The following is a 25639-nucleotide window of genomic DNA, read 5'->3' on the forward strand; positions in this document are numbered from 1 at the left end:
TGCCAAAGATATTAGCATCAATAATTTATCTTGCAGTCTGGTTTCATAGAGAGAAAACTGACTTTTTATTAATATTAGATTATTGTTAGATAATTTGACAAGTGTATTTAGAGAATTATGAAACATCTCGAGTGACTTCATAAAAAGTGAAAAAGCGTTTGAGAAGTGATAAAAATGGATTTCCATCAAAATCTATTTCTTAGATTCAAATTTATCAGTCTAGATTTCAAGTGCTCAAGTGCTTGCTGGGGAATTCTGGGAGTTGAAGTCCACACAACTTGGAGTTGCTAAAGTTGAGAATACTGCTCCAGGAAGAGTACAGTTTAACAACATGTCCGCAGCAGTGGGGCCCAGTTGGTGTGGCTGCACAGACAGGGCACAGAGACTTCTCAGGCTGAACAGCACTGCTTTTACAGAGTTACCACCAAACTTGTGGCAGGTGGTCATTGGGGAACGGAGCCTTGGCTGGGAGGCTGGTGCTCCCCAAGGAAGAAAAGGAAGCAGCAACCAAGGGGGATCCAGATTGGCCATCAGGCAAGGGTGGGAAAGAGGAAAAACAAGCCACAGAATCAAAGAATTGGGATTTTGGAGGTGTTCTAGTTGAATCTCGTGGCTGGGGCAGGAATCTTCATACTATCTCAGATGAATTGTTGAAAACCTCCAGTGATGGAGCGCTCACAGTTTCAGTATTTAACTACTATCATGTTTTTCCTGAGCTTTCTTTGCTTTGGACCAAACATACCTAGTTCCCTTCACTGTACTTCATAGGATTTAGTTCAAGCTCCTCATCTTCTCCTCATTACTCTTCTTTGGAGTTTTTTTTTTTTTAGTTCCTCAGCATCCTTCTTGTATTGGGACAACCAGAACCTGACACAGTATTCGAGGTCAGTCTGAGCAGTGTAGTAGAAAGTGGAACTGTACCTTCCTGTGTTTTTGATCTATACTGATGTATTAACTGTTTTTTGCAGCTGAAGCATACTATGGGCTCGTCTTTAATCTGTAGTCTATAGATTACAGAGAAAGATCTGGGTATCTTGCTTCTCTGCTACTGTTGAGCCAGGTATCATCTATCTCGTACTGGTGCATCTGGGTTGTTTTTCAACCTAAATGCAGAATCCCAAGCTCTACAATTCTTACCATTAGACAATCTGTGAATGATATCAAGACCCTCTTGCACTTGTGCCTGCCTTCTGCAGTGTTAGCAAAGTCCTTCTTTTCTGTGATTTGCAGACTGGGTGATGATCATTCTTCATATCTTATTAACATTCATAAAGATGATGAGCATCTGACACCTCCATGTTGATATAGAACTATTATGGATCATGTATTGAGTATGGTTGGTCAGCCACCAGTAAACCCATCTGATAGCGGGAATCATGCATCACACATTATTTCATTTTATCAAAAAGAAGTCAATGGTCAACTTTATAGAATGCCTTGTGATTAAATTCATCATATCCGCAATCTTCCTCTGATCTACTAAATCTTACAATTCTATCCAAAAAGCAGTATGTAGCTTTCATGCCTGTTCTTAAAAAATGCTAACTTCTAACAGTTATCTTGTTCCAAATGCTTCATGATATTGTCTGGAATTTTCCTAATTAGGTAGGAAGGACTGGTCTAAACAAGGAAAGAGAAGAATAGGTACCAAAAGGGAAAAAAATAATACCAAAAGGGGAAGAATATATTTCTTTGCTCAAGGAGAGAGAAGAAAAGGAAAAGTGGAAATTTGACAGATCTTAATGAGATAGATTTCCTAGTTACATCATTCCAGATGAAATTGTGAAAGATAACATCATCCCATTAATAAACCTGAACACGGTTGCCCTGTTTAATGAAAAGTCTATAGGCTAAAAAGTGAAAAGGAAATGGCTGTATTACAGCTCTGATCTGTTTCACAATAAAGTGTATTTATCTATTAAATTTATGTTTAATGGCATACTGTGGTATTCTTCCATTCATTTGTCCATTTGTTCATGTTCATTTTATGTTCACTTTTGTATCCGTGTAAAATTGTAGAGTTGGAAAGACCAGTCAGACCTGCCGTTTGCACTGTGCAGAAAAAACGTTTAAACCATCTTGAGAGGTGGTTACCCAAAGATTAAAATCCCCCAAAGATGAAGAATCCACAAACTGATAGATTGTTCCACTGATGTATTGATTTTACTGTCTGAATTTTTCGTTAAATAAAGTAATGATTATATTTTATCCTAGTTTCTGTAACCATGGAAATATTTCATCATCTTTCCTATACTTTTAAGTATCTGAACACAAGTTGTCTTTTCTTCAAACTGAACATCCCAAGTTCTGTCAACTATGCTTTTAAGGATTGTCCCGATGTCTCTTTATTTTTGTTGTCTTCAATATGCCTCTGTCAATATGCTTCTGGAAATGGGGTGCTCAGAGTCATACACTAGTCAGGAGTGCTCTCATATTAGTGTCAGGTAGAAAGGTATATAGTAATGACTTCACTGTGTTGCTTTCTCTGCAGCCAGAATTGTGTTTTCCTTTTAATTACTATCTCCCATTTCTGTTTCATCTTCACCTTGTTCTTAAGGGTCATATCCAAATCCTTCAACTGGGTTTTCCAAGCCATGAATCCTTCCATTTTGTCTATGCATCTTAACTTTTTTCTTCCTAAATATATCCTTACATTTTTCCCCCTTTCAAATGATACTCTTATTCCTGTCAGACAGTCTTCCAACCTGCCCAGGGTCTGTCGTTCTGGTGTTGCCCAGACTTCCGATTGCCAAAAACAATATGAAAACAACAATTTATTAGCTGATAAGTTCAAATGGTGAGAAAAGGCAGGATGGGTCTCCCAACTTGGTCATAAGGAAACACGACACAGACAAAATTGATTTGGATGATCCTGTTTCATTTGTTTTGTCGTGCTTTCGTACAACAGTTTTTGAGATATAAAGTCTGTTGTATCATTTTGGTTTCTTCTTGTTCTGCATTTTTAGACCAGATAGAGATAGAGACTGCATGCTATCTACTCTCGGTAGGGGACTTCTTGGTATGTATTTTCATTAATTCCTAAAACAGAAACTTTGTTACATACTAACCGCAACAGATTAGCTGGCAGTGGCTTGGGGTGGCTGCTTCTCCTGAATCCATATGGGCCCAGCTGCATGCAGAAACGGTTCTTCATATCATGAAGTTTTTGAGTCACGCCTCTGCTGCCCTTCTTTTTTGAAGCCGAGATAGCCAATCATAAATGAAAAGCTTACAGAGAGTACATCGTACATAAACAGGATGTTTGTGAGAGGCAGTTCCAAATGCTGCTACAGTTTCTATGGTGCATGGAAAGAAAATATTTCCCTCATGTAGTGTAATATTTGTTTCTGTCCTGAGGGTCACAAATCATCACACCAGATCATCTCTTGTAATAGAAATTTACTCTAGCCAGTCTCTGACTAGTAGATGAGCAGAACTAAGGGCTCCACTGGGATGCTTACTCAGGAACTATTCCAGCCTCTATGGTCATTTTCAGAGGCCAGAATCCAGTCTTGCAGAACTGCCACTGACTGAGATCTGGGAGATTGCATTTGGAAAAGATTGCTCTGGAATCAGTCTTACAGGATTTTTTTTTTTTTTTGGAGGGGGGCGGATATGGTTTAGGATGAAATATTAGGCTCATCTTGGGGAAAGTTCCATTGAACTCAATGGGACTTGGTTTTGAGGAGACATAGGACTGCACACCAATTTTTCTAAAACGCCATAATCTAGTTTGAGATCCTTCCATCAATAACCCTGGGGCACTTTGAATGAATAATGACTCTGACTTCTGAATAAAGGCAAAATATGAGACCTAATTGTAAATTGATTTAACTCAACCTTGCAAGCAAGTTAGTCATGTTAATAATTTATGGTTTTGAAAAATGAGTTTTTACAAACTCCTTTACCTACTTACTTATTGGAAGGTAATTCTTACTTGTCACAAATAATTGAGACAGAATCATACATGAGAAAATGGAAGTTGGATCTATATAACATGGGATGTAGTTGAGGCTGCTCCTTCAGCAAGTTATTATTTTTCAGCCTTAATTTCGGAATCTCAACTGGAAATATAAGCTGTCTGCTATTGAGACTTTTGTCAGCATTTCAACACTAATAGTTCTATTAGTAAAATGGTTTTCTTGGTTGAGTCGTAATGCTGAACAGGAAGTGAGATTAATTTTTTAAAACATTAAGATAATGTTACATAAAAAAACAAAATATTACATCACCAGCAATGCTGCTACTAAAAAATTCTAAAGAAACTATAGCTAGTTAGGAACTGCTTGTAATCATCTTCTGAAATAGGAAATATAAGAAACCACAAAGAACAGTGTCTCAGTAATTCTGAAGCCCGGCTAAAGCTCAAAAATAGAATGACTTTTGTTAACTTACTTAACTTCAACAGAATTAGATGAACTAATTGAAGACGAACTATTAATGTTTATTAACTAAAACAGCTGAACAAAGCATCCAGATTCACATACATTTTTTTTAATAAAATCAGAAAATGACAAGTCTTTTGATTTCAGGAAATTCGTAAATATGGACATTTAGTCATCAAGGATGCATAAATACAATTTGTCAATTATGATTGAATTGCCATGCAAGGCTACATAACCACACCTGGAATCACAGGCCTGTAAAGTAAGTGGACCTATATCACAGGAGTGGAAGACTAATGATTTGAAGTTTATTTTGTGATTTTTGAACTATTATATGCCTAATTTGGGGTTCATTCTTAATTGTTTCAAACCTGAAAATGGAGAACTGTGTAGTCAGTTCTAAGCAAACATGAGGATTGAAATAAAGGGCATTTGAGAGTTGCAGTTTGTTCCTTATTTTTTAGAATTATAAAATTACTATTTATTCATTCCACTTATACAAACTTGCAATCCTCAACTGTTACAAGGTCACATCAGAATTAAAATAACTTTTAAACCAAGTTGCAAAAGCAAAACCAAAGTAGGAGATAAACACAGTGAGAAAGATGAGGCATGGGTAACATTGCAGAAAATCTCTTTAAAAAAGCTTTATTTTAATAAGTTCCCAAAAGCTTTCAAGTGGGGGCCAATCTAAGTGGGGAGCTCATTCTATAGAGAAACAGCACCTTCTAGCTTCCTGTTAGCATGGGACAATAAGGAGCCCTCCTTACACCTAACAGGCTGAACCATCTAACAGAGGAGCTGGTCTCATAGGCTTTGTAGTTTGTGTCTAAATTGATTCATATTGTAAGCAGCCCATAGTTTCATACTCTGAGGTGGGTGGAATATAAATTTAATAAATAAAACTAGGTTAAATATCACTTTACATTGCATTCAGAATGAAACAAATAAGCTCTGCAGGATCCATAGTATAGGTTTAATATATTACTTGTGTCAAGAACCAGTTAAGGTAGTAATTTACTGGTAGCCTTTAAAGGCAGCATCATATAAAGTGCATTGCAGTAGTCGTATCTGGGCAGTGTCCCAAAGGTATTTAGGCAGTGATGAGAGTATGAGTTAGTGTTGCTAAATCCTCCTGTACCACCTAAAGATACGCTTTGGTGCACTACCCAAAGCTGAGCAAACGTCCTCCTAATCACAGCTTCCAACTGCTGTTCAAGAAGGATCCCCAAATTACAAATCTAGACCAGTTGTCCCTGTCATCTAGGAAGAACTCGTGTTTACAACTAGCAATTCTGTCTTGCTTTGGATTTGACTTGAGCCTGTTCTCTTCCATCAATCTTCACAGCCTCTGAGCACCAGGATACAACAACAACAGCATCCCCCACCCCTCTGGGTGTATCATGTCATATTCTCCAATGAAACATGTCCATAGCCAAGAATCATCAATCATGTTCTCCAATTAGAGATTTGCGCAGCAGAAACTTCAGTTGCCTAGTTACAATCTGAAGAATATGAATGGCATGCACTTTCGATTCCAAACTGCTGCACTGTTCTTTCAAACTTCTCTCCTCCCACCCCCCGCTTTCTGTTGGCAACTATAAAACAGGCATAGAAATGCTTTATGAGTTGACAATAGCAATATATAGTTGAGTATCATCAATATTCAATATTGAATTCTCGACACATAAGCACACACCCAAGTTAGTAACATCAAATAATACAGGTTGGGTGATAGTTCGCTAATGCAATGTGAGAAATAATTTCATTCACCTTTCTTGCTGTCATGGAGTAGGCACATGGTCATGTACCTGAGCTCAGTCAAATTTGCTTTTTATCTTTTTCCACCAGCAGCCCAGGTACACATTTGGCACTTCAGTTGCCAAGGAAATGTTTGAGAGCAACCAAGTCATAGGCCTCATTCACCTCTGAGTGCCAGTGGTCTGTCAATTAGCATTTGAGCACAGAAGTCGAAGTATCTTCTCCAGTAAATTGGAAAAGGCTACCATTAGGAACCTGGTGGGATGAGAGTAACTACTACAACATCATGGGAAACTCTTTCAGGGGTCCTGTGACATTGTTTAAAAGAGACTAATACGACCTTTACAGATTCAGATATCTGGGTTAGTTGCCTCATTTTATCATAGGTGATCCGTTTGTTCATGTGAGACTGTGGTTCAAGTTGGGTGGTTTATGCAAGTATGGACTTTCCACCTGTGCCTAAGAAAGTTCATCATTGTTCGGTGTGTGTTGTAATTTATTACTAATATGTTTTGAATACTAATATGTTTGAATGAAATGAGCTATGAATGTAGGTGACAGCCAATATTATTCTGCTTTGTTTTTGTGGTCTGTCTTTTAACAGATGCTCCTTGGGAACTGATTTAGTTCTATTGATTTTTTTCCATTGGCAGTGATATGATATCAAAATGATATCATAGTTTTAGATTACTGTTTTCCATTTATAATTGAAATAAAATACACTTCCTGTGTGCTGAACATCACAGGGAATGATTGTTTATAATCAGAGTGGGTAAATGTACAAGCTTGAGGCTTGCCAAAGTTCGTTCATATATGCATTTTCACATAACATATATGTTAATATTTGTTGGGTGTTTGTGTGTCTCCAGTTGAAGAGAACAAAAGTAGTTGAGGGTTGAACTGAGAAGTCCTTGATGCTCTTTAAGCTTGGTTGGTATGCTTGCATCCAACTTGGTAATATGATGATGGTGATGTTACCTAGTTAGATAATGAAATGTCTGCAAACAACTATGACACCATGGACTCCACATTTGTATGTCTATTGTTGCAAAAGAGAACAGGATACTAAAGAAGAAGGTCTGAATACCAATCCTGGGTAGGTCTTGCCCTTGTTTCCAAAAGAGAAGTGAAGAAATTGGAAAGTGGGCTATGTTTTGGCTTGTGGCTTCCTTTGAAACATGCCCATGCATGTAATCCTGATATGCAGAAGAACAGAAAATATGCTTTCAAACTTCCTGGAATTTTCCTAATAAAAAAACATCTGACAAACATTCTCAATAAAACCATACTGTTCCTTTCTGAAAGAGGAAGAACATTTCTGGAGAATAAGGAGAAAAAAAGTATGCCTTTTTCTATTATATCTAAGAAAAACATCCTCCTTTGGAAAAAACTACATCTTGAAGTTGTACAGCCTCTTTTTAAAAAAAAAAATTTTTTTTAACTTCCAATAAAAACTATGAGGAGAAATGAGGCATTTTCTCCAGATATAAAGCATTTAGAAATGTGCAAGTAGGCTTTTTGAATGTGGTATTCCAGCCATATTGGACTGTCATCCCAATCAGCATGGCCAAGACTAGGGTGATGATGGTTTCTCTGTCTTTTCTTATATCTGGCAGATGTTAGATTGGAGAAGTATCATCTGGGGAGTACTGAGCATCTACAATAAACAATACTTTTTATTTGGGCTTTGAAATATATCTAGCTCTTATCTGCCCTTGACATTTTGCTGGGTCTAAGAATAATATATGAATTAACCGTTTGTTAATTTCACTAAACCATAGTTACAATTATTCTTTGCTTCTGCTATTCCCAGTCCTCAGGCTTAAGGTGTCTGCTTATTGCATTTGTATATATAGTGACAAAAATGTCTTACACTGACTGCCTGTATACGGTTGCCCAAAATTATTTCATTCTTCATTTTTAATACACCTTAGGCTGAAAGGGTATATTCTCCTTAGTGGAAAATAGTACACATATTAGGACCTGAAGTGCATTATTCAAAGCAGTATATTCTAGATACTTTGGGTGACAATCTTATGTTGGGGAGAGATTGTGGGAAAATCTAGATTTTTGGTGCTTGGTGTAGATAAAGGTGGATGATTTTTGAACCACTAGAAAGCCTATTATGTGCTTGATTTCAATCTTTTAAATGCCTGAGTATTGTATATTTTGTTGCTTACATTGGTTTTAATAATTTCCTCTGCTTGTAAACGATACAGGGTTTTAAGCTCATTTTTCTTGTCTTTTAGTACAGACTATAACTATTTTTACTTTCGTAATCTGTTCAAGAATAGAATGCTTATTTTCAAACCACTTGGAAAAGACTATTAACATACTCATCACCCAACTCAATAATAACCCTTGCAAGTTATCAGACCTTCAACTATCATCTCCAGAAATAAAAGAAGGTATAAATTGTCCTCTGTTACAACCATTTGTTGACCGACTCTTCAAAGTTATAGTGGCACTGAAAAAAGTAACTTATGACCAGTTTTCACTTACCAGCATCCCCATGGTTGCATGATCAGAATTTAGGCACTTGCCAACTGGCTGATGTTTATGACAGATGCACTGTCCCAGGGTCATGTGATCACCATTTATAACATTCCCAGCTGGCTTCTGACAAGCAGAGTAGATGCAGGAAGCCATTATTCACTTAATGATTGGATGTTTCACTTAACAACTACAGGGATTAACTTAACCACTGCAGTAAAGAAAATCACAAAATGGGGAAAAACTCCCTTAGCAACTGCTAAGCAATGAAAATTCTGGGCGCAGTTGTGGTCATAAGTTAAGGACTACCTGTAATATATAACCCTGCAAGAAAAGATACTCTGCAGAATCTCAGTAGATGTGAAGCAAAACTCAAAACAATGTTACATGTTTGACAGATGTCTGTGCATTTTTCTCAAACACTCAAATCAATTAACTATATCAAAAATACAAGATGTAATTGTGTTATTAGGCTTCTTGAATTGAAAATCCCATTTTAAAAAAAGCAGGCTAATCTTGTTTCACACTTAGGTTTGATGGAATTATACACAGTGTATCTGTATTTATTTGAAGACTTTTATATAGTGTGTTTCTAAATCAAAAAAATGGACATTCAGAGTTCACGGTTTCAAGAGAGAATTGGATTCCCCTGTTCATTGTTACCTGATATGAGTAGTAAAACCAGAGCTACTATAGCAGCAAAGCTGTGATGATAACTCTAAACTTCTGCAACATGAAATATTAGAGAGATTATAGCTTCATGGCAGAAATGGTTTTTTTAATTAACTTAAGCATGTCAGAGTATCACTTTTAAGTTTATTTCTTTTAATGTACCATTCCTAGCAATGAATTATTTGAAGTGGCTTTGGGTTTTGCCCTCCAACCCAGGTTGAGTGAATTGTCATCTTGGGTACTGCTCCCCCTGTCAGGTTCGTCCTGGAATCATGGCTCCTTCTCAGGTGGTAGCTATGCCTGGAGGAGCCTTTGCACAGGTTCACTTTGTATACCAGTTGTGCACTTTCCTTAACTAGGAGGCCTTGCTAACTTTCAGTAATGGCTTAGTCACCTCTTGTTTGGGTTAGCCCAATGTGCTCTAAATGGGGCTGTCCTTGAAGACCACCCAGAAGTGTGCATTGGTACATGTAAGTCGTCAAGGACACATGTAGGCTCTTCAAGTTTTCCCCATGTTAAACTGCTTTTGCATTGGCTCCCAGTTGCTTTATGAGTGCAGTTCAAGGTACCAGTTATCACTTTTAAAGCCCTAAATGGCATGAGGCCAAATTATCTATAGGATCACTTCTTCCTGAGGATATCTGCCTATTCTATTAGGTTAGATAGGCTAGAGGCACTCCAGGTCCTTTCCCTTAAATGTTTCAATTTGGTGGGACATCAGAGATAGATTGCTCCAAGTCAATGAAATCCCGCTTGTCAACATTTAGAGGACCCCAAGCTTATTAGTGTATAGAAGGCTCTAAAGAACTAGCAATTCACCCAGGCTATTGTACAAGTGAGTACAGCAAATGTAATTGTAGAATTGGTGGAATATCCTGTTTTTATTGAAAGTCATGGCAAATACTTTAGCATTTCCATGTACAAGGTAAGTGGCCATATATGTTGTCTAAATAAAATGAAGTAACTTAGCCAAAAGATAATAGTGACATTTACAAAAGTGATTCTTGATTTATGTGGGAATAATTATGACCGCAGGACAGTCTGTATTTGCACTAAATTGCACTATTGTTTCTTTTATTTTTCTTTTATTTTTCTTATATGTACCCATTTCATGTATTCATAACTATGTATACACTTATACTTATTATCTTGTAAACAATTGACAAATCAAATCAAATCAAATAAATAAATAAATTTAATAAATAAATATAATTAGTTAGAAATTAATATAGTATCTTTTTTTTTCCCAAAGATTTTTATTGTTTTTTGACATACAAACAAACAGACAAAACATAAAAACATCAGCTCCCCCATATTTATATACAAACAGTGAGTCGGTTGGTTCATCAGTTTTGTGCACTCATCTCATAGTCACAATTACAATTACCTTGTATAATAACTCTTATTGTCAATACAAACTTATAAATCATAATATCACTATTAAAAAAAAGAAATTTGACTAAACTTTTGTACGATCATGCCTTTGTGAGATAACTATATTTTAAGTAATTTATTCTAAAACAAATCATATAATCGTGCCAATTCTATCCTAAATAAGAGAGAAAAAAAAAAGAAACAGAAAAATATTATATAAATATAATATCCAGTACCAAAAAAGAGAAAAGAAAAATAGAATCAATATTATTCCTTATTATCTAACATTTCTATTTTTGTATTTCATCATTCAACCATTGATAGAAAAGATCCCAAACTATATAAAATTGTTTATCTTCTTGCTCTCTGATTTCAAAAGTCAATCTACTCATCTCAGCACATTCCAATATTTTCTTTATGACTTCTTCCTGCAATGGAATTTTCTCATTTTTCCAATTTTTTGCAAATACAATCCTAGCCGCAGTCAATACATTTACAATCAAATATTTCAGCTCTTTACTATAAGCATCTGGTAAAATTCCCAATAAAAAAAGCTCCGGTTTCAAGTCTATATGCTTCTTTGTCATTTTTTCCAACCACATGTGGATTTTAGTCCAATATTTTCTAGCGTCCTCACAAGTCCACCACATATGGTAATATGAACCAGGTTTCTGATGACATTTCCAGCATTTTTCGGATTTGTTCTTGAACATTCTTGCTATCCTCATCGGGGGGAAATGCCACCTGTAAAACATCTTATACAAATTTTCTTTAAGGGCTGTAGACATTGTCATTTTATAATTTTGCAACCATAATTTCTGCCATTTCTCTAAGTCAATCCCATATCCAAAATTCCTCCCCCAAGCAATCATAGTTTCTTTAACTTGTTCTTCCTCTAACTTAATTTCCAATAAATAACCATATAGTTTTTTAATCACCTTTTCATCAGTACCCATCAAAATCTTATCTAAATCAGTTTGTTTATCATAAAATCCCTCTGCTTTGGAATCCTCATAATACTTTGAATGTATTTGCAAATATGAAAACCAATTCATCTGTATACCTTGTTCCTCTAATTTTTGCATCGATTTAAGTTCACCCTTTTCATCTAGTAATTCCCCATAGCTAACTGTTTGTTCCTTTTTATAAATTATAGGGTAAGAAAACGCTTCTATCGTCGATAACCAAACTGGAATTTTCAAATAACATTGTTTTCTTGTCTTCTCCCAATTTAACCACAGAGACTCCCGTATATAATGTCTTCTAAAATACCCCTGTGTTTTGGTTCCCTTATACCATAAAAAAGCATGCCAACCCAACAACAAATCATGACCTTCTAATGTCAACAATCTAGTTTTCCTTAATGTTATCCATTCTTTAACCCACATCAAATTTGCAGCTTGGTAGTACAACTCCCAATTAGGCAGGCCAAACCCTCCTCTAAATCTAGCATCCTGTAAAAGCTTTAACTTTATCCTTGCTTTCTTGCCTTGCCATATATACTTCAAAACAATTTTATTTAAATCCTCAAAATATTCTTTTCCAAGCCTAATTGGTATTGTTTGAAACAAAAATAAAATTCTGGGTAGAATGTTCATCTTAATTGTTGAAATCCTTCCTATTAATGACAATTGTAGGTTTTCCCATTTTTTCAAGTCTTGAGCTATCTGTTGTTTAAGTTTAATATAATTGTTCTCCTTTAATGTACTATATCTTGACGTCAAGTATATCCCCAAATACTTAACCTTATTTGTAACTTGAATTTTTAGCAATTCTGCCAATTCTTCTCTTTGTCTCAACAACATATTCTTTGACAAAATCTTTGTTTTATCTTTGTTTATTTTCAGACCGGCCACCTCCCCATATGCCTCTATCTTTTCCAACAGCTTCAAGGCTGTTTCTATAGGGTCTTCCAGAATAAAGACTAGGTCATCTGCAAAAGCTTGTAATTTAAATTCTTCCTTTTTAATTTTCATTCCTTTTATAGTTTTATCTTCTCTGATATTTCTATTCAACACTTCCAAAGTCAATACAAATAACAAGGGAGAAAGAGGGCAACCTTGTCTTGTGCCTTTTCTTATATTAATAGGATCTGTGAGTTCTCCTCCATCATTACCTTAGCTGTTTGTTCATTGTAAATTGCTTCTATTGCTTGAATAAATCTTCTAGCAAAGCCCATCTGTTCCATTAAAAGTAACATAAATCTCCAATTTACGTTATCAAATGCCTTTTGAGCATCTAGAAATATCAAAGCCATTTGCTTTTCAGGATGCGCCTCATAATATTCCAAGGTGTCCAGAATTACTCTCATATTGTCTCTAATTTGTCGTTTTGGCAAAAATCCATTTTGATCTGAGTGGATAAAGTTATTCAGATATTTTTTAAGTCTTTCTGCTAATATTGAAGCAAAAATTTTATAATCTGCATTTAGTAAGGAAATCGGTCTATAATTCTTAATTTGAAGTAGGTCCGCCTCCTCTTTTGGAATAAGTGTAATATAAGCCTCTGACCATGTTTTAGGTATTATCTTTTTTAGCATAACTTCATTCATAACTTCTAACAGTGGAATACACAATGATTCTTGAAAGGTTTTATAAAATTCTACAGGAAACCCATCTGGACCTGGTGCCTTTCCATTATTTTGTTTCTTAAATGCTTGGCTTAACTCCATCATTGTTATATTGCTTCCTAACATTTCTTCAATCTCTTTAGGTATCTTAGGTAAATTTGCATTCTGCAAGTATTGTTTAACTTTCTCCTCATCAATATCTTCTTTCTTATACAAATGTTTATAAAAGTCATAAATAATTTCTTTTTTCTCTTTGTTGCCATAACAAGTTTTACCTTGGTCATCTATTAACTGCAATATTTTCCTCGACTCTTTCTCTTTTCTCAGCTTATATGCTAGCCATCTACCTGGCTTATTTGCATCTTCAAAATAATTCTGTTTGGCACTCCTAATTTTCTGTGCCAGTTCTTCTTTGTCTATTAAGTCCATTTTATGTTTAGTTATATCCAGTTTCAATTTAACGTCTTTTTTCTGTGGCATCTTCTGCAGTTCTTTTTCGAGTCTTTTATATTCATCCTCCAAGGCTTTGAAAGCTTGCCTTTTCCTAATATTCTTTTTTCTTGTATAGTCAATTATCAAGCCTCTGGCATAAGCCTTCATTGTATCCCAAACATTCTGTATTGAAGTGTCTTCTTTTCTATTTTCTTTAAAAAAAAAGGCCAGTTCTTTCTCCATCCATTGTGTAAATTCTTTCTCCTTTAAAATAGTATTATTTAACGTCCATCTCGATCTTTTTTTTTGTCCCTTCCATTTAATTGTCAATGGGTTATGATCCGCCCAAGTACTTGTTTCAATATTTACTTCTTGAACACTAGATATTAAGTCTGTTGATATCCAAATCATATCAAGTCTGGACCATGATAAATGTCTATTTGAATAGAAAGTATATTGCTTAAGTTTAACATTTCTTTCTCTCCATATGTCTTTTAGAGTTAATTCCTCTGTCATTTTAAAAAAAGATTTAGGAAGAGTTTTTCTATTATACTTTGCTGCTGTTGCAATATAATCAAGTTTATTATCCACAATTCCATTAAAGTCTCCCATCATAATTGTATTAGCATAGTCCAGTCCAGCCATCTTAGTATGTAATTTTTTATAAAATTCTTCCTGTTTATCATTCGGGGCGTAAATTGCAGTCAAAAGTATCTTTCTATTATTGTCCATTATTTCCACCATTAATATTCTCCCATCATCATCTGTATAAATCATTTTTGCTGGAATAACCTCTTTAATATATAAGACCACCCCTCTTTTCTTACATTGAGTCAAAGAGGTAAACAATTTCCCTAATTTTGGTTGTAATAACAATTGTTCATGTTGCTTTTTAATATGTACTTCTTGTAGACAAATTATATCAAACTTTAGTTTCCTTAATTTATGGAAAATCTTCCTTCTCTTAGCAGCTGAATTCAGTCCATTTATATTCATTGTAATCAGTTTTTTCTCTTCCATGATTATATTTTATATTTAGATTTAACCACTCTCGTGGGTCTTGATTCATGCTGATCTTTAATATCCACTTGTCCACCTACTGCACCTTCTTCTTTTCCAATCTCCATTTGTTCCTCTTGAAATTCAGTTAATGGAACCTCCTTTTCTGCCTCTCCTTCTCTCTCTCCAAAGACTTCTGCATAGAACAGTTCTGCTTTCTCAATTGAATCAATTCTATGTCTCTGTTCCTGCCACGTAAACATCAATCCTTCTGGGATCAGCCATCTGTAAGTCACCTCCTTTTTCAATAACATTTTGGTCAGGAATCGATATTCTCTTCTCATCTCTCTCACTCTTCTGGGTATTAATATAGTATCTTTGTTGTATTATAATGATGAAGGTTTTTTTTTTTTGAAAAAGACCCTTATACTTAATGCTGAACTGTAAAGAATCTGATAACATGCTAATTTCCCCTTTATATCCCTCCCTCCCCATTTTGGTTTTATAATAGCCATAGCAATGGCACTTATATACCGCTTCACAGTGCTTTATAGCCATCTCTAAGGTGTTTACAGAGTCAGCATGTTGCCCCTAACAATCTGGGTCCTCATTTTACCAATCTCAGAAGGATGGAAGGCTAAGTCAACCTCGAGCCTGGTGAAATTCAAACTGCCAAATTGCAGGCAGCCAGCAATCAGCAGAAGTAGCTTGCAATACTGCATTCTAACCACTGTTCCACCACGGCTCTTTTAATGGTTCTCCTGAGGTGATGAACAGCATAATCCTCAAAATGTTAATAAGTAGAAATGATATTTAAAATCCTTTCTTGTCCTTGGATCTTTCTGTATTCTCTAAACCAATCATATTTTAAATAATATTACTCCTTTTAATAAAAAGTTTTCAAGTTTCTTACATTGATTTTTCTTTAGGCAACAATTGTTATTATTGTTATGGTTGATTGCATAGTCAGCCAGGTGTTCAGACTGAATTTGGCACTTTTGACCACTTATCAAGTCCTTCCCAAGGACCTAGGGTAGACAGATGGGGTGTTACAGATATCATCGCAGGATGTAAGCTGCTCTGAGTAAAACTGCCTTTTGCAATCAACTGGTGATGGTGATTTTGTCACAAGTAGTGTTCAAGAGATGCTCCGTATATTTTGGGATTGCACCCAAGGTGCTTATTTATCACTATTGTTGCTACCTTTGCTTTCTTTTGCCACAGTTGTTCAATTTCTATTTGCATGTCTATGTATTTTGTTTATCTTCTCCAGTCTTTTCTCTGCTATTATTATGTTGTTATTATAATAACTCCCAACAACTCTGGGTGGCTCACAGCAATCAAACAAATTGCATTAAAATCAATTAAAAACACAGATACACGATGCTAAGAATGTTGAAAGCAAGGCGTCTCACTCTCCCTTGCGAAAGGCCTGGGTAAATACATGTTTGAAGGTCTTCCATTTATTATTATTATTATTATTTATTTATTTATTTATTTATTTATTTATTTATTTATTTATTTATTTGATGCCTGTTTTTAAAATCAGTTTAAGAACAGCCTATAGATTCTGAATGGGAAAACTGTTGATTGGTTAGCTGACACTGGATTCACAAACAACAGAAAGGAGTGCTTTCATAGCTTCTGGTATGCTAGCTGTGTTTCTTCTTGATCTAGTCAGATTTGGTGATAATTATCCACGGGGGTGGGATTCAAATTTTTTAACAACTGTTTCTGTGAGCATGGCTTAGATGGTGGGCGAGGCTTGGTGGTCATGTGACTGGGTGGACATGGCTTGGTGGTCATGTTATTGGCTGGGCGTGGCTAACTCAATATCACTCACATCGAGGCACACATCTCCTCGCCTGGCCTCTCATGACTGTGGGGATGCTTTAACAGTCATAAGTGTGAAAAATGGTCATAAGTCACTTTTTTCAGTGCCATTGTAACTTTGAATGTCACTCCACACAAGCAAAGTACCAGCCAAGGAGGGGAAAAAAACTCCAGGGACGTTCCTGAGACAGGAAGTCTAGTCCTGCCACAAATGTAATAAGGGTTAACGGAGAGGCAGTTTCTGTAAGCAACACCAGAATGTTTCCTTCCTGCCTTCCTTACAGGATTAGGCCAGTCATTTTTTCTAACAACCGGTTCTTTGAACTGCTTAGAATGTTAACCGGTTCTAGCGAATAGGTGTGAACTGGTAGAATCCCACCCCTTAGCAACATCGTATTCTGATTATTACAATACTGTATAGACCTGTCCGGGGGGGCGGGGGTGACTCTTGAAGACGAACTTGTTACAAAATGTTGCAATTCAGAGTGTTAACTGGGTCTGGGTTTATAGATCATGTGATGCCTGGAGAAGTCATACTGAAAGCTCTATGTAGATTGCCAATTGTTTACCAAGAACAATTCAAGGCATTATATTTAAGGCCTGAATATCTAAGGGATTATCTCTCTGCTTACAAACCCATAATGTCCTTCCTAAGATTAGCAGCAGAAACTGTTCTGAATGCTGTCAATGGCCATGTTTTGGCAAACTGGCGAAGACCTTCTCCTGCCTAAGTTCCAAGACTACAGAAAACATTTTCTTGGAAATTGTAGGTGGGACCCCCATTCTCCCAGTATGTAGGAAATCTTTTGATATGTATCTTTTTCACCAGATTTATGTCTATGGAGATTCTCAGTCGTCCAAGTCATGGTTGCCCCAAAGGTGCTTTTTCAAGAGGTAATTGGACTTTCTGGTTTTTCTTTGAAGATGTTTTGCTTCTCATCCAAGAAATTTCTTCAGATGAGAAAAAGCTTCTTGGATGATACAAATAGTCAAGAGCTGGAAGGGACCTTATAGGTCATCTAGTTCAACCCCCCCACCCAAGCAGGATACCCTACACCATTTCTGAAAAATGGCAGTCCAATCTCTTCTTGAAGGTCTCAAGTGATGGCACTCCCACAACTTCCGAGGGCAAGCTGTTCCATTGGTTGATTGTTCTCACTGTCAGAAAGTTTCTCCTTATTACCAGGTTAAATCTCTCCTTGTTCAGTTTCCATCCATTATTCCTTGTCTGGCCTACAGGCACTTTAGAAAATAGATTGACCCCTTCCTCTCTGTGGCAGCCCCTCAAATGATGAGAAGCAAAAGGTCTTCAAAGAAAAACAAAGTCCAATTGCCTCTCGAAAAAAACACTTTTGGGACACCAGATTTATGCTTGAATGTATTTTTTTATATGTTTATTATGTTTGAATTTATTTATATGCTACCTTCTTTCTGTACAGCTCGAGGCAGTAAACATAGTGCTCCTTCCTATTTTCTCCACAATAGTAACCCTGTGTGGTAGGTTGGGCTGAGAGACAGTGACTGGCTCAAGGTCATCCAGCCAATTTCCATGCCTAAGGATTAGAATTCATGTACTTTCTGCATCAAACTGGTTTTATTTATTAGACAATTTGAGTATTTATGTTATCGCTAAACTTAATCTCTGTGTATTAATCATTCCTCCAGATGATAAAGGTATGGTATAAATTATATTTGCTGCAGAAGTGTCTTGGAGATGCAGTGTTGTTAATTGGTGTCTACATCTGCCAGTTTTGCAGTTTGACTGAGGGTCCAACTCTATCTTTCCCTAACTATCTGCCTTCCAGTTTTGTTCAGGTGTTATGATTCTCAGTCAAGTATGATGCATGTTTCCTTGAAAATACAGGGCGATTCTACTGTACACTGTGTTTTAGGATTGTTCACATATTAGCAGTGATCACAATAATGTAATCATGTATTTTTTCCTCCTTGGATAAGAAGCTGATTTTCTTCCAGATAGCTTGCAACAAAGCTCAGATCTAGAATTTGATAATTAGGCAGCATATAGTTATGTCTTAAATAAAATAATAAATATATTACAAAATGAGATCTTGGATCTGTGACAGAATTAGATGAACATTTCTTCTTTGAGGGAATTGTCTCACCTGCCTCCCAACCCTTGAATCTAGATTATCTAGTGAATTTTACAGGCCATTTAATATACAAACCCAATCCTAATCTTTCTAATCAGTTTTAGTGAGTTTACTCTTGTAAAAAGACTTCCTATCTTGATTTTCCCTTTTGATTTAATCAAAGTACACTGAACTGTTGCCTCTCTATCTCTGTATGTCTGGGCTCAAGTGAGCCATTACATTCTCTCACCCACGCACACAGACACATTGTGCACGCTTTAGCCTACAACCAAGGTTGCATCTATTGGGAAAACAGTATGGCTACAAAACAATGTTGTTTGCACCACAGCTTACAATAAATATTAGTATGCAGGAAGAATGGTGGAATCCTAGATTCTTAAGGGGCATTTTTGCCATTGAGGCCAATCCATTGTTAAGTGAAAGAATCCAAATTAAATAATCCCTGACAAATGGCTGCCTAGTCTTCACTAGAATGGAATGGGACAATTCACCAGAGCCGACTCACCACAGCTGACAGTTCAAGGTGGGATAACTCAAGAGAGAGACAAATTACAGCTCCCCCCAGCCTCAAGGACTTCTGACTTGAGAAGGTTCAAACATAAAGCAAGACAAAGCCTGCTGCAATTCAGTTATTCCGCTCTTGAGTTATCCCACATTGAATTGTCCTGTGGCAAATTGTTTCATGGCGAATTGGCTGTGGTGACCTAGACCGTCAGTAGAAAACAGCCAATGAAAGAGAATCCATCATCCCTGCCTGATCCTGTTCACACATGCACATGTCACAGGTGGGGTAAAGGTTTAGTTTGAGGCTTTCCAAGCCCCAAATAATCTTCTCCAGAAATCTACACACCAACAACCACAGAACCTTCCAGGAGTTCACAGTTCAGTCCAGGAACAAACCCAACATGAATCCACATATTTGTGGACAAAACAAGGACAAGACAAGTCCACAAGACAGGTAAAGCTAGGCCATTTTGTAAGGCAAAAACAAGTCCTTGAGGCACAGGCAAAATCTGTGAAATCCAGAGGTCAAAGCATGAGCATATAGTCAGGAAAGAAGATTCACTGCAAGGCACAGAGGTTGATGAATGCAAGGCAAGGAAACAGATGCCTTGCTCCCAGCGTTGTTTCATTCCACTTGCTGACCTAAGTAGCCACTGCCTGGTACAGTCTATCAAGAGGGGTGAGGCTGCAGCCTCACAAGAACCTCTCATGGCTCTGTCAAATCCCAATTCGGAGGAGGACAAGGAGATGGAACCAGGGCAATCTGACAGGCATGGCACATCTCCCCTGGAACAACTGGAGAATCCAGGGGCTGAACTTGATGCTGTCTGAGGCCCCTCCATCATTGGGGGAAGTGGTCAACGAGATAGGGAGCCACCTGCCTTCGCAAAGGCAGGGGACAATTGGCTGCAGACGGGCTGTAGCAATGAGAGACAACAGATCTCATCTGTCAAGGAACAGCTGCTCTTGTGCTAGTTTTGTTTTTTTGTAACATTCAAATTGGAATCTGCTGCTTTTTAAGTTAAATGTTATTAATCAACATCCTTTATCCTGAAATGATGGAAAACAGACCTTGACCTTGTTCTGTGGTGATATTCTTTCAAATATTTGAACAGTACTGTCATGGCCACCGAAATCTCCTCAAAGCCAAGCATTTCTAGGTCCTTTGATCTTTCTTGATTTTTGAATTGTCAGACTCTGCAAAAATGACTCAGACAGGGTTAAACCACCATCACTGACTAGAATGAAGTTGCTTAGATAGCTTCAAAATGAGAGCATGATCCATTTTTTTTACTCACAGTCTTCCTGTTTTTTCTTACAACTTTGTAGATCTTGCTTTGCAGTTTTTGGACTTGGTACTGAGTTGGCAGTTGGTAATTGGCATTCTTTAGTTTCCACACTATCTACAATTTGTTCATTTTTTTTTATTAAAGGGCCAAAAGCCACCAAGTCAGTGTGTTGTCTGACAACGATGGGGGAACCTTTCCTGAAGTGATAAGCAGCAGAGCATATAGGGGACTAACTGTTCTGAAGGAGGCCTCTATGATGGGCCAAGGCAAGAATGGTAAGAGATGTTGGGAGACAGGTGACATACAAATTGGATGGATGGATGAATGGAATGAGTTAGTTTTAAAGGGCGGCAGTTGCAAAGAATAAAGAAGACGGCTTTGACAAACTTTCACCTATTGCGAGGGCAACAAAAGCTGAAACACTTTTTAAGTGCAGAATGTCCAGATAACATTTGAAAGCAGCTCAGTCACCTCCCTAATTCACAGAATTACAAGAAGGAGAAGAAGACACTGCACAGCAAAATCAGACTCGAAGGATTCTATTATAGTAATCAATCTCAAGAAAAATATGTGTAGATACCCTGTGGAGTTGATTTCTTGGTCTGGTCTACCTAATAGGGCTGACAAAGCTAAGCTAGGGTATCGACACAGTTGTTATAAGCAAACTCTGCAAAGATAGAGATCCAGCCTTGCGGTTAACAAAGAAATGAAAAAAATTCTCATGGTGGCATTTTTTTCATCCAATCAGCTGTGGATAATGGGTTGAGGACAGGTGCAACCTAACATCTAGCAATTGAAATAGGGCATCAGAAAGCTGACACTGGTCCACTCCCCTGTTGAGTAGAGGTGACACCAATACTTCTCATTTTAAATCACTTTTAAAAATCTCATTTGGCTTTCCTGAATATGTAACCTGAATATTGGATTTAATCAATACCTGGGAATCATAATTATACTTCCTCCGCATTTAATGATCCCTGGATCTGGATTAGTTTTGTATTATTGTTAGCCTTTTTACCAGATACACCAGAATTCACCTGAACTCAGCAGCAGATGAAGCAGACTGGTTCTCTCAGGAAGGTATGGCATATATATTGTAGGAGGTCCAGGAAGGTGGATTAAGCCTTGCTTTAGTTTGGATTCATTCCTGTGTGACATTGTTAGGGCAGAGTTTTTGTTCTGACTCGCTGCTTTAGAGGCAAATGTAGCGGAACCTGTTATCCAGTTTCTGGATTGTGACCTGGGACAGTGTGACCATTAGAATATATTTGCTCTGATTTCCTGAAAGAAGCTCTCCATCCCCATTCCCACACCAGAGTCTGAAGATGTTAGCAAGTTGGGATATGGGGCAGGGAGGGGAGCATGAATTGTTACCTAGGTGACAGTCAGGTTTGGACCTTTGTGTCTCCTGCATTTTGGGTGAAAATGGGTTGGGAGAGGCAGGGATACTTGCAATAGAGGGTCAGCTGTATATGGTGTGCAGCATGGAAGATGACTTCGTTTTGATGGAGTAATTAATTAGGAACATGGTCTAAAGTTACCTAATTGAAGATTTCCTGTGAAAAGAGGTTGTGATTGTAGGGAATTAGGAGGATGACCTCTTCAGCATTCCTGATTTTGAAAGCTAAATGTTGAGGTACTCATGCAAAACTATAGAGCAGGGGTCTTTGAACTTGGCAACTTTAAGACTTATGGACTTCAACTCCCAGAACCCATAGCTGGTTGAGGAATTCTGGGAGTTGAAGTCCACAAGTCTTAAAGTTGCCAAGTTTGGAGACCTCTGCTATAGAGGAGTAAGAAAGTTTTTCATCAAAGGTACTGTAAGAGAACATTCTGTTGGATGAACAGTCTTTCTTTTATTTACTATTGTCTTTGGCAAGCTGAACTGTGCATTAGTATTGAACCATTCATCCCTCTAGGGTGCCACTTAGGTCGGATATATTAATCCTATGAAGTGGCTTATCGTTTTTATATATACCTTTTAGACCAATCAGCAAAAGAACACTAAATATTTAATAATAAAAACATTAATGTACTGTATAAAGAGCAGTATAAAATATCAGTAGTTCAAAACAATAAATTATGTCAACCTGTTGAACACCTGCAAAATGAAACGGTCTTTGAAGTTCTTGGTGCTCTCTGAGCTTCGTTGTTTGCTTGCAGACATTTCATTACCACACTAAGTAACATCATCAGTGCTAGTGGATGTGGAGTTTGTTCCCTGTTTATATATAATATCTTGGCTTCCTAATGTTGATGGGTGTATGATTTTTCTCCTTGGTTTTTCCTTGATTATTGTTTCCTGTTTGATTGTTTATCTCATATTAATCCCTTTTTATCTGAGTGTCGGCTGCTGGAGAAGATTTGTTTTCCTCTTTTGATTTTTCCCTTAGCTTGCATATCCTTAGCTCTTTAGAATGATGTGTAAATATTGTGTATCTCTATGTGTCTTTGCCTAGCCCTGCATAACCACAAAGTGTCAGCCTATCCTCTGGTAGAACATCCCATAAGGTTCTGTTTCTATACATGAACGTGTTCTTTATATGTGGCTATTTCAGAACAGAGGCAGGAATGCTTCTCAAAATGCTGTACATATACAGAGACTTCTGTTGGGAATTTGGATCCAAAGCAGTGTAACACTAACACTTTGAAATGTGTTACTAAATAGATAGCCAATATAGCCAGGTTTAATCACAGGTCAGCTCAGTGTGGGTAAATATGGTGTGCATATGTATTGAACAAGTAAGGACTGCAGTGGCTGAAACAGCATTTTTTCCCATTTGGTGGTAGGAGGCACGTCATTTCTCAAAGAAGGCTGGTGCACTGTTTTCTTCTTTGTTCTCTCCCCTCCCCTTCCCCAATCAATAGGAAATTGATCCACTGTTTCTTGAAGTTTGCCCTCAAGATTTTGGGCCTTGACTTCTAGGGATTTATAAAGAAGTCTGATTTGGGGCTATGATTGTTGAATAACCAAGCATAAGCTGCATGCTGTTAAAGCTATTTAAACTTCCAGAAACAGATATATACCTAGGAACATAGTAAACTATGAATTTATTCTTTTGAATGGGCGGGCAACATAGTCTATAGCAGGGGTTTCAAATGGCAACCCCTGGGCCGGATACATCATGCACAGGCCACATCCACCCCAGCTCCATAAAGGCAAAAAATGTCATGAAACATCACATGATGCTCTGAATTTGACACCCATGGTCTATAGATTTTACATAACCCCTGGTTTCTCTTTTATGTCATCAGAGCACCTAGAAATTGGCAAACTACTAAGCGCCAAATGAGATTTGTTGTTGAGATTTTTCAGAAGGGAACACTGTGAAATTGATATTTAGGGCTTAAAAAACACATAAAACAAGTTACTTTCATCCTTGTAAGAAAAAAAAATCCTCATCTGCCAGGATCTTTATCCCCAACAACCATGTGACAAACCTCCTTTCACTGGACACTACAACCCAGCTCTCCCAAATAGGGGTAAAGTTTTGAACAGTTGTGTTCGAAGGGATATAGGACTGCCGTAGTTATGTTTCCTTTCTTTTTCCTTTACAGGTGACAAAAGCACAACAAATATCTTGGTTTCAGTAAAGGCTTTTTTTCAGGCTGAAGTGGAATTCACCATCCATAAAAAAATTCAGTTCTCTAGAACAAGTGGTCAAAAGAATAAAATAGGTTTGCCATGTTTTATTTTTAAGTTCTCTCAGGACTACACTGTTTGATTGTATTTTAAATGGTTCTTGCTGAGAGAAAAAGTGCTGAAAATGGGGGATCAGCAGACGTATAAAACAAACCATATAGTTAACAATAGTGAAAATGTATATTACCAGCAGCAGCACTTGAGTCCTCTGGCATCTGCAAACCACAACTATGGATCTTCAGCCATGCACACGTCTCCAGAGTCTCCCCTCTCTCCTTCATTCCCTCATGATGCCAGGGAAAACATCTCTTTGAATGTTGGGCCCAAAGGCCTTGGGCTAATGGATTCTCCCAGGCAAGCAGACTGGGCCCATTTGGCATCTGGAAACCACCTCCCCATAAGAAACAGTCAGCATGTCATGTGGAACCCAATGGCTCAAAGCGAACCGGTTGATGGCTTTGACCATCTTTGTTCCCAAAGCAATGACCTCAGATCACAAAAAATTACCAGTGGAGTTTTGCATAAATTAGACTCTTTTGCCCAGGTGTTTGCTAGCCAAAACTTAAGAATCCAAGTGAACAATGTTTCTCAGCACATTCAGGCGCAGCCTCCAGTGATGGAGAATGCCGGCGATAGTGCACTTCGACAATTGCTATCTCAGAAACCTGTGGAACAACAACTTGTGCCTAGATACCAGCAGATGCCACAGCAAGTCCATCCCGGATTTGGAAGTGCACAGCAAAAGCAGCAGATGCAGTTAATGCAACACCAGTCCTCTCTTTATTATGACAACCAGCAGCATGTTGCTCACATCCCAATGCACTCTGCCATGCACCAGGGACAGGCCCACTTGCAGCAAATGCATTCTCAACATTTGCTGCCACCGCAGCTACAGCAAGATCAATACTATCTGCAGCAGCAGCAACCCCATCAAGGACAGCACAGGCTCTTGGTACATGAGATGCAGCCTCAGCAGCAGCAACAGAGACAGTGCCCCATGCAAACAGCTCAGTATTATCCAATACAACCTATGATGCAACAATTACAACAGCAGCAGCAACAGCAGCAGATACAAACACAGCTTCCTCCCTATCACAGGGATACTAACCAGAAGTCTCTGCACGAACCTCAGCAATACTCCCAAGATCGAGGTAATTCCATGCAGCTTATACAGCTAGGAGCAGTCCCTCCGTATTTCTATCAAGATCAGCAGCAGCCCTTCAAACATTTGTATCCACAAAGTGTTCTGCAGCAGCAACAGCCATCTGCTGATGCCAGTCAGCCCGATCATTATCAGAGTGATGGTAACACTCCGGCATTGATGGATGAGCACCTGGGACTCCCTATGGCAGAGGGGACTGAAGATCCAGCACCACAGGGCCTGGATTCTGTGGACAGCACAATCTCCCAACAATCTCTTAGACCTTCAACAAGTGTTCAGATGAGTAACAAAAGACCCCAGCAGTTGTCTCCCAGTGCAGTGTGGCCACAGGTATATAGAACTTTATATCTTACTTTCTGATAACTAAGTTTAGAAAAAAGCTGTATTGTCTTATAACATTGAGCAGGCAGGC

At 37.6% G+C, this 25639-nt stretch overlaps 1 protein-coding gene across 11 annotated transcripts in view; it reads left to right on the plus strand.

The window, feature by feature from the left end:
• TRERF1 (transcriptional regulating factor 1) overlaps nucleotides 1-25639 on the plus strand; it is a 92885-nt gene that overhangs the window by 40480 nt on the left and 26766 nt on the right. For all 11 annotated transcript variants that reach the window (XM_087932756.1, XM_087932754.1, XM_087932765.1 and 8 more), the window contains exon 2: nucleotides 23981-25557. In XM_087932756.1, coding sequence (XP_087788882.1) covers nucleotides 24190-25557 — 1368 coding nt within the window. In that variant the 5' untranslated portion in view covers nucleotides 23981-24189. The remainder of the gene's footprint in view (nucleotides 1-23980; nucleotides 25558-25639) is intronic.

This window comes from Pseudonaja textilis, chromosome 1, assembly GCF_049901715.1.
Source record: "Pseudonaja textilis isolate UNSWEBS1 chromosome 1, rPseTex1.2, whole genome shotgun sequence".
NCBI classification, from domain to species: Eukaryota; Metazoa; Chordata; class Lepidosauria; order Squamata; family Elapidae; genus Pseudonaja; species Pseudonaja textilis.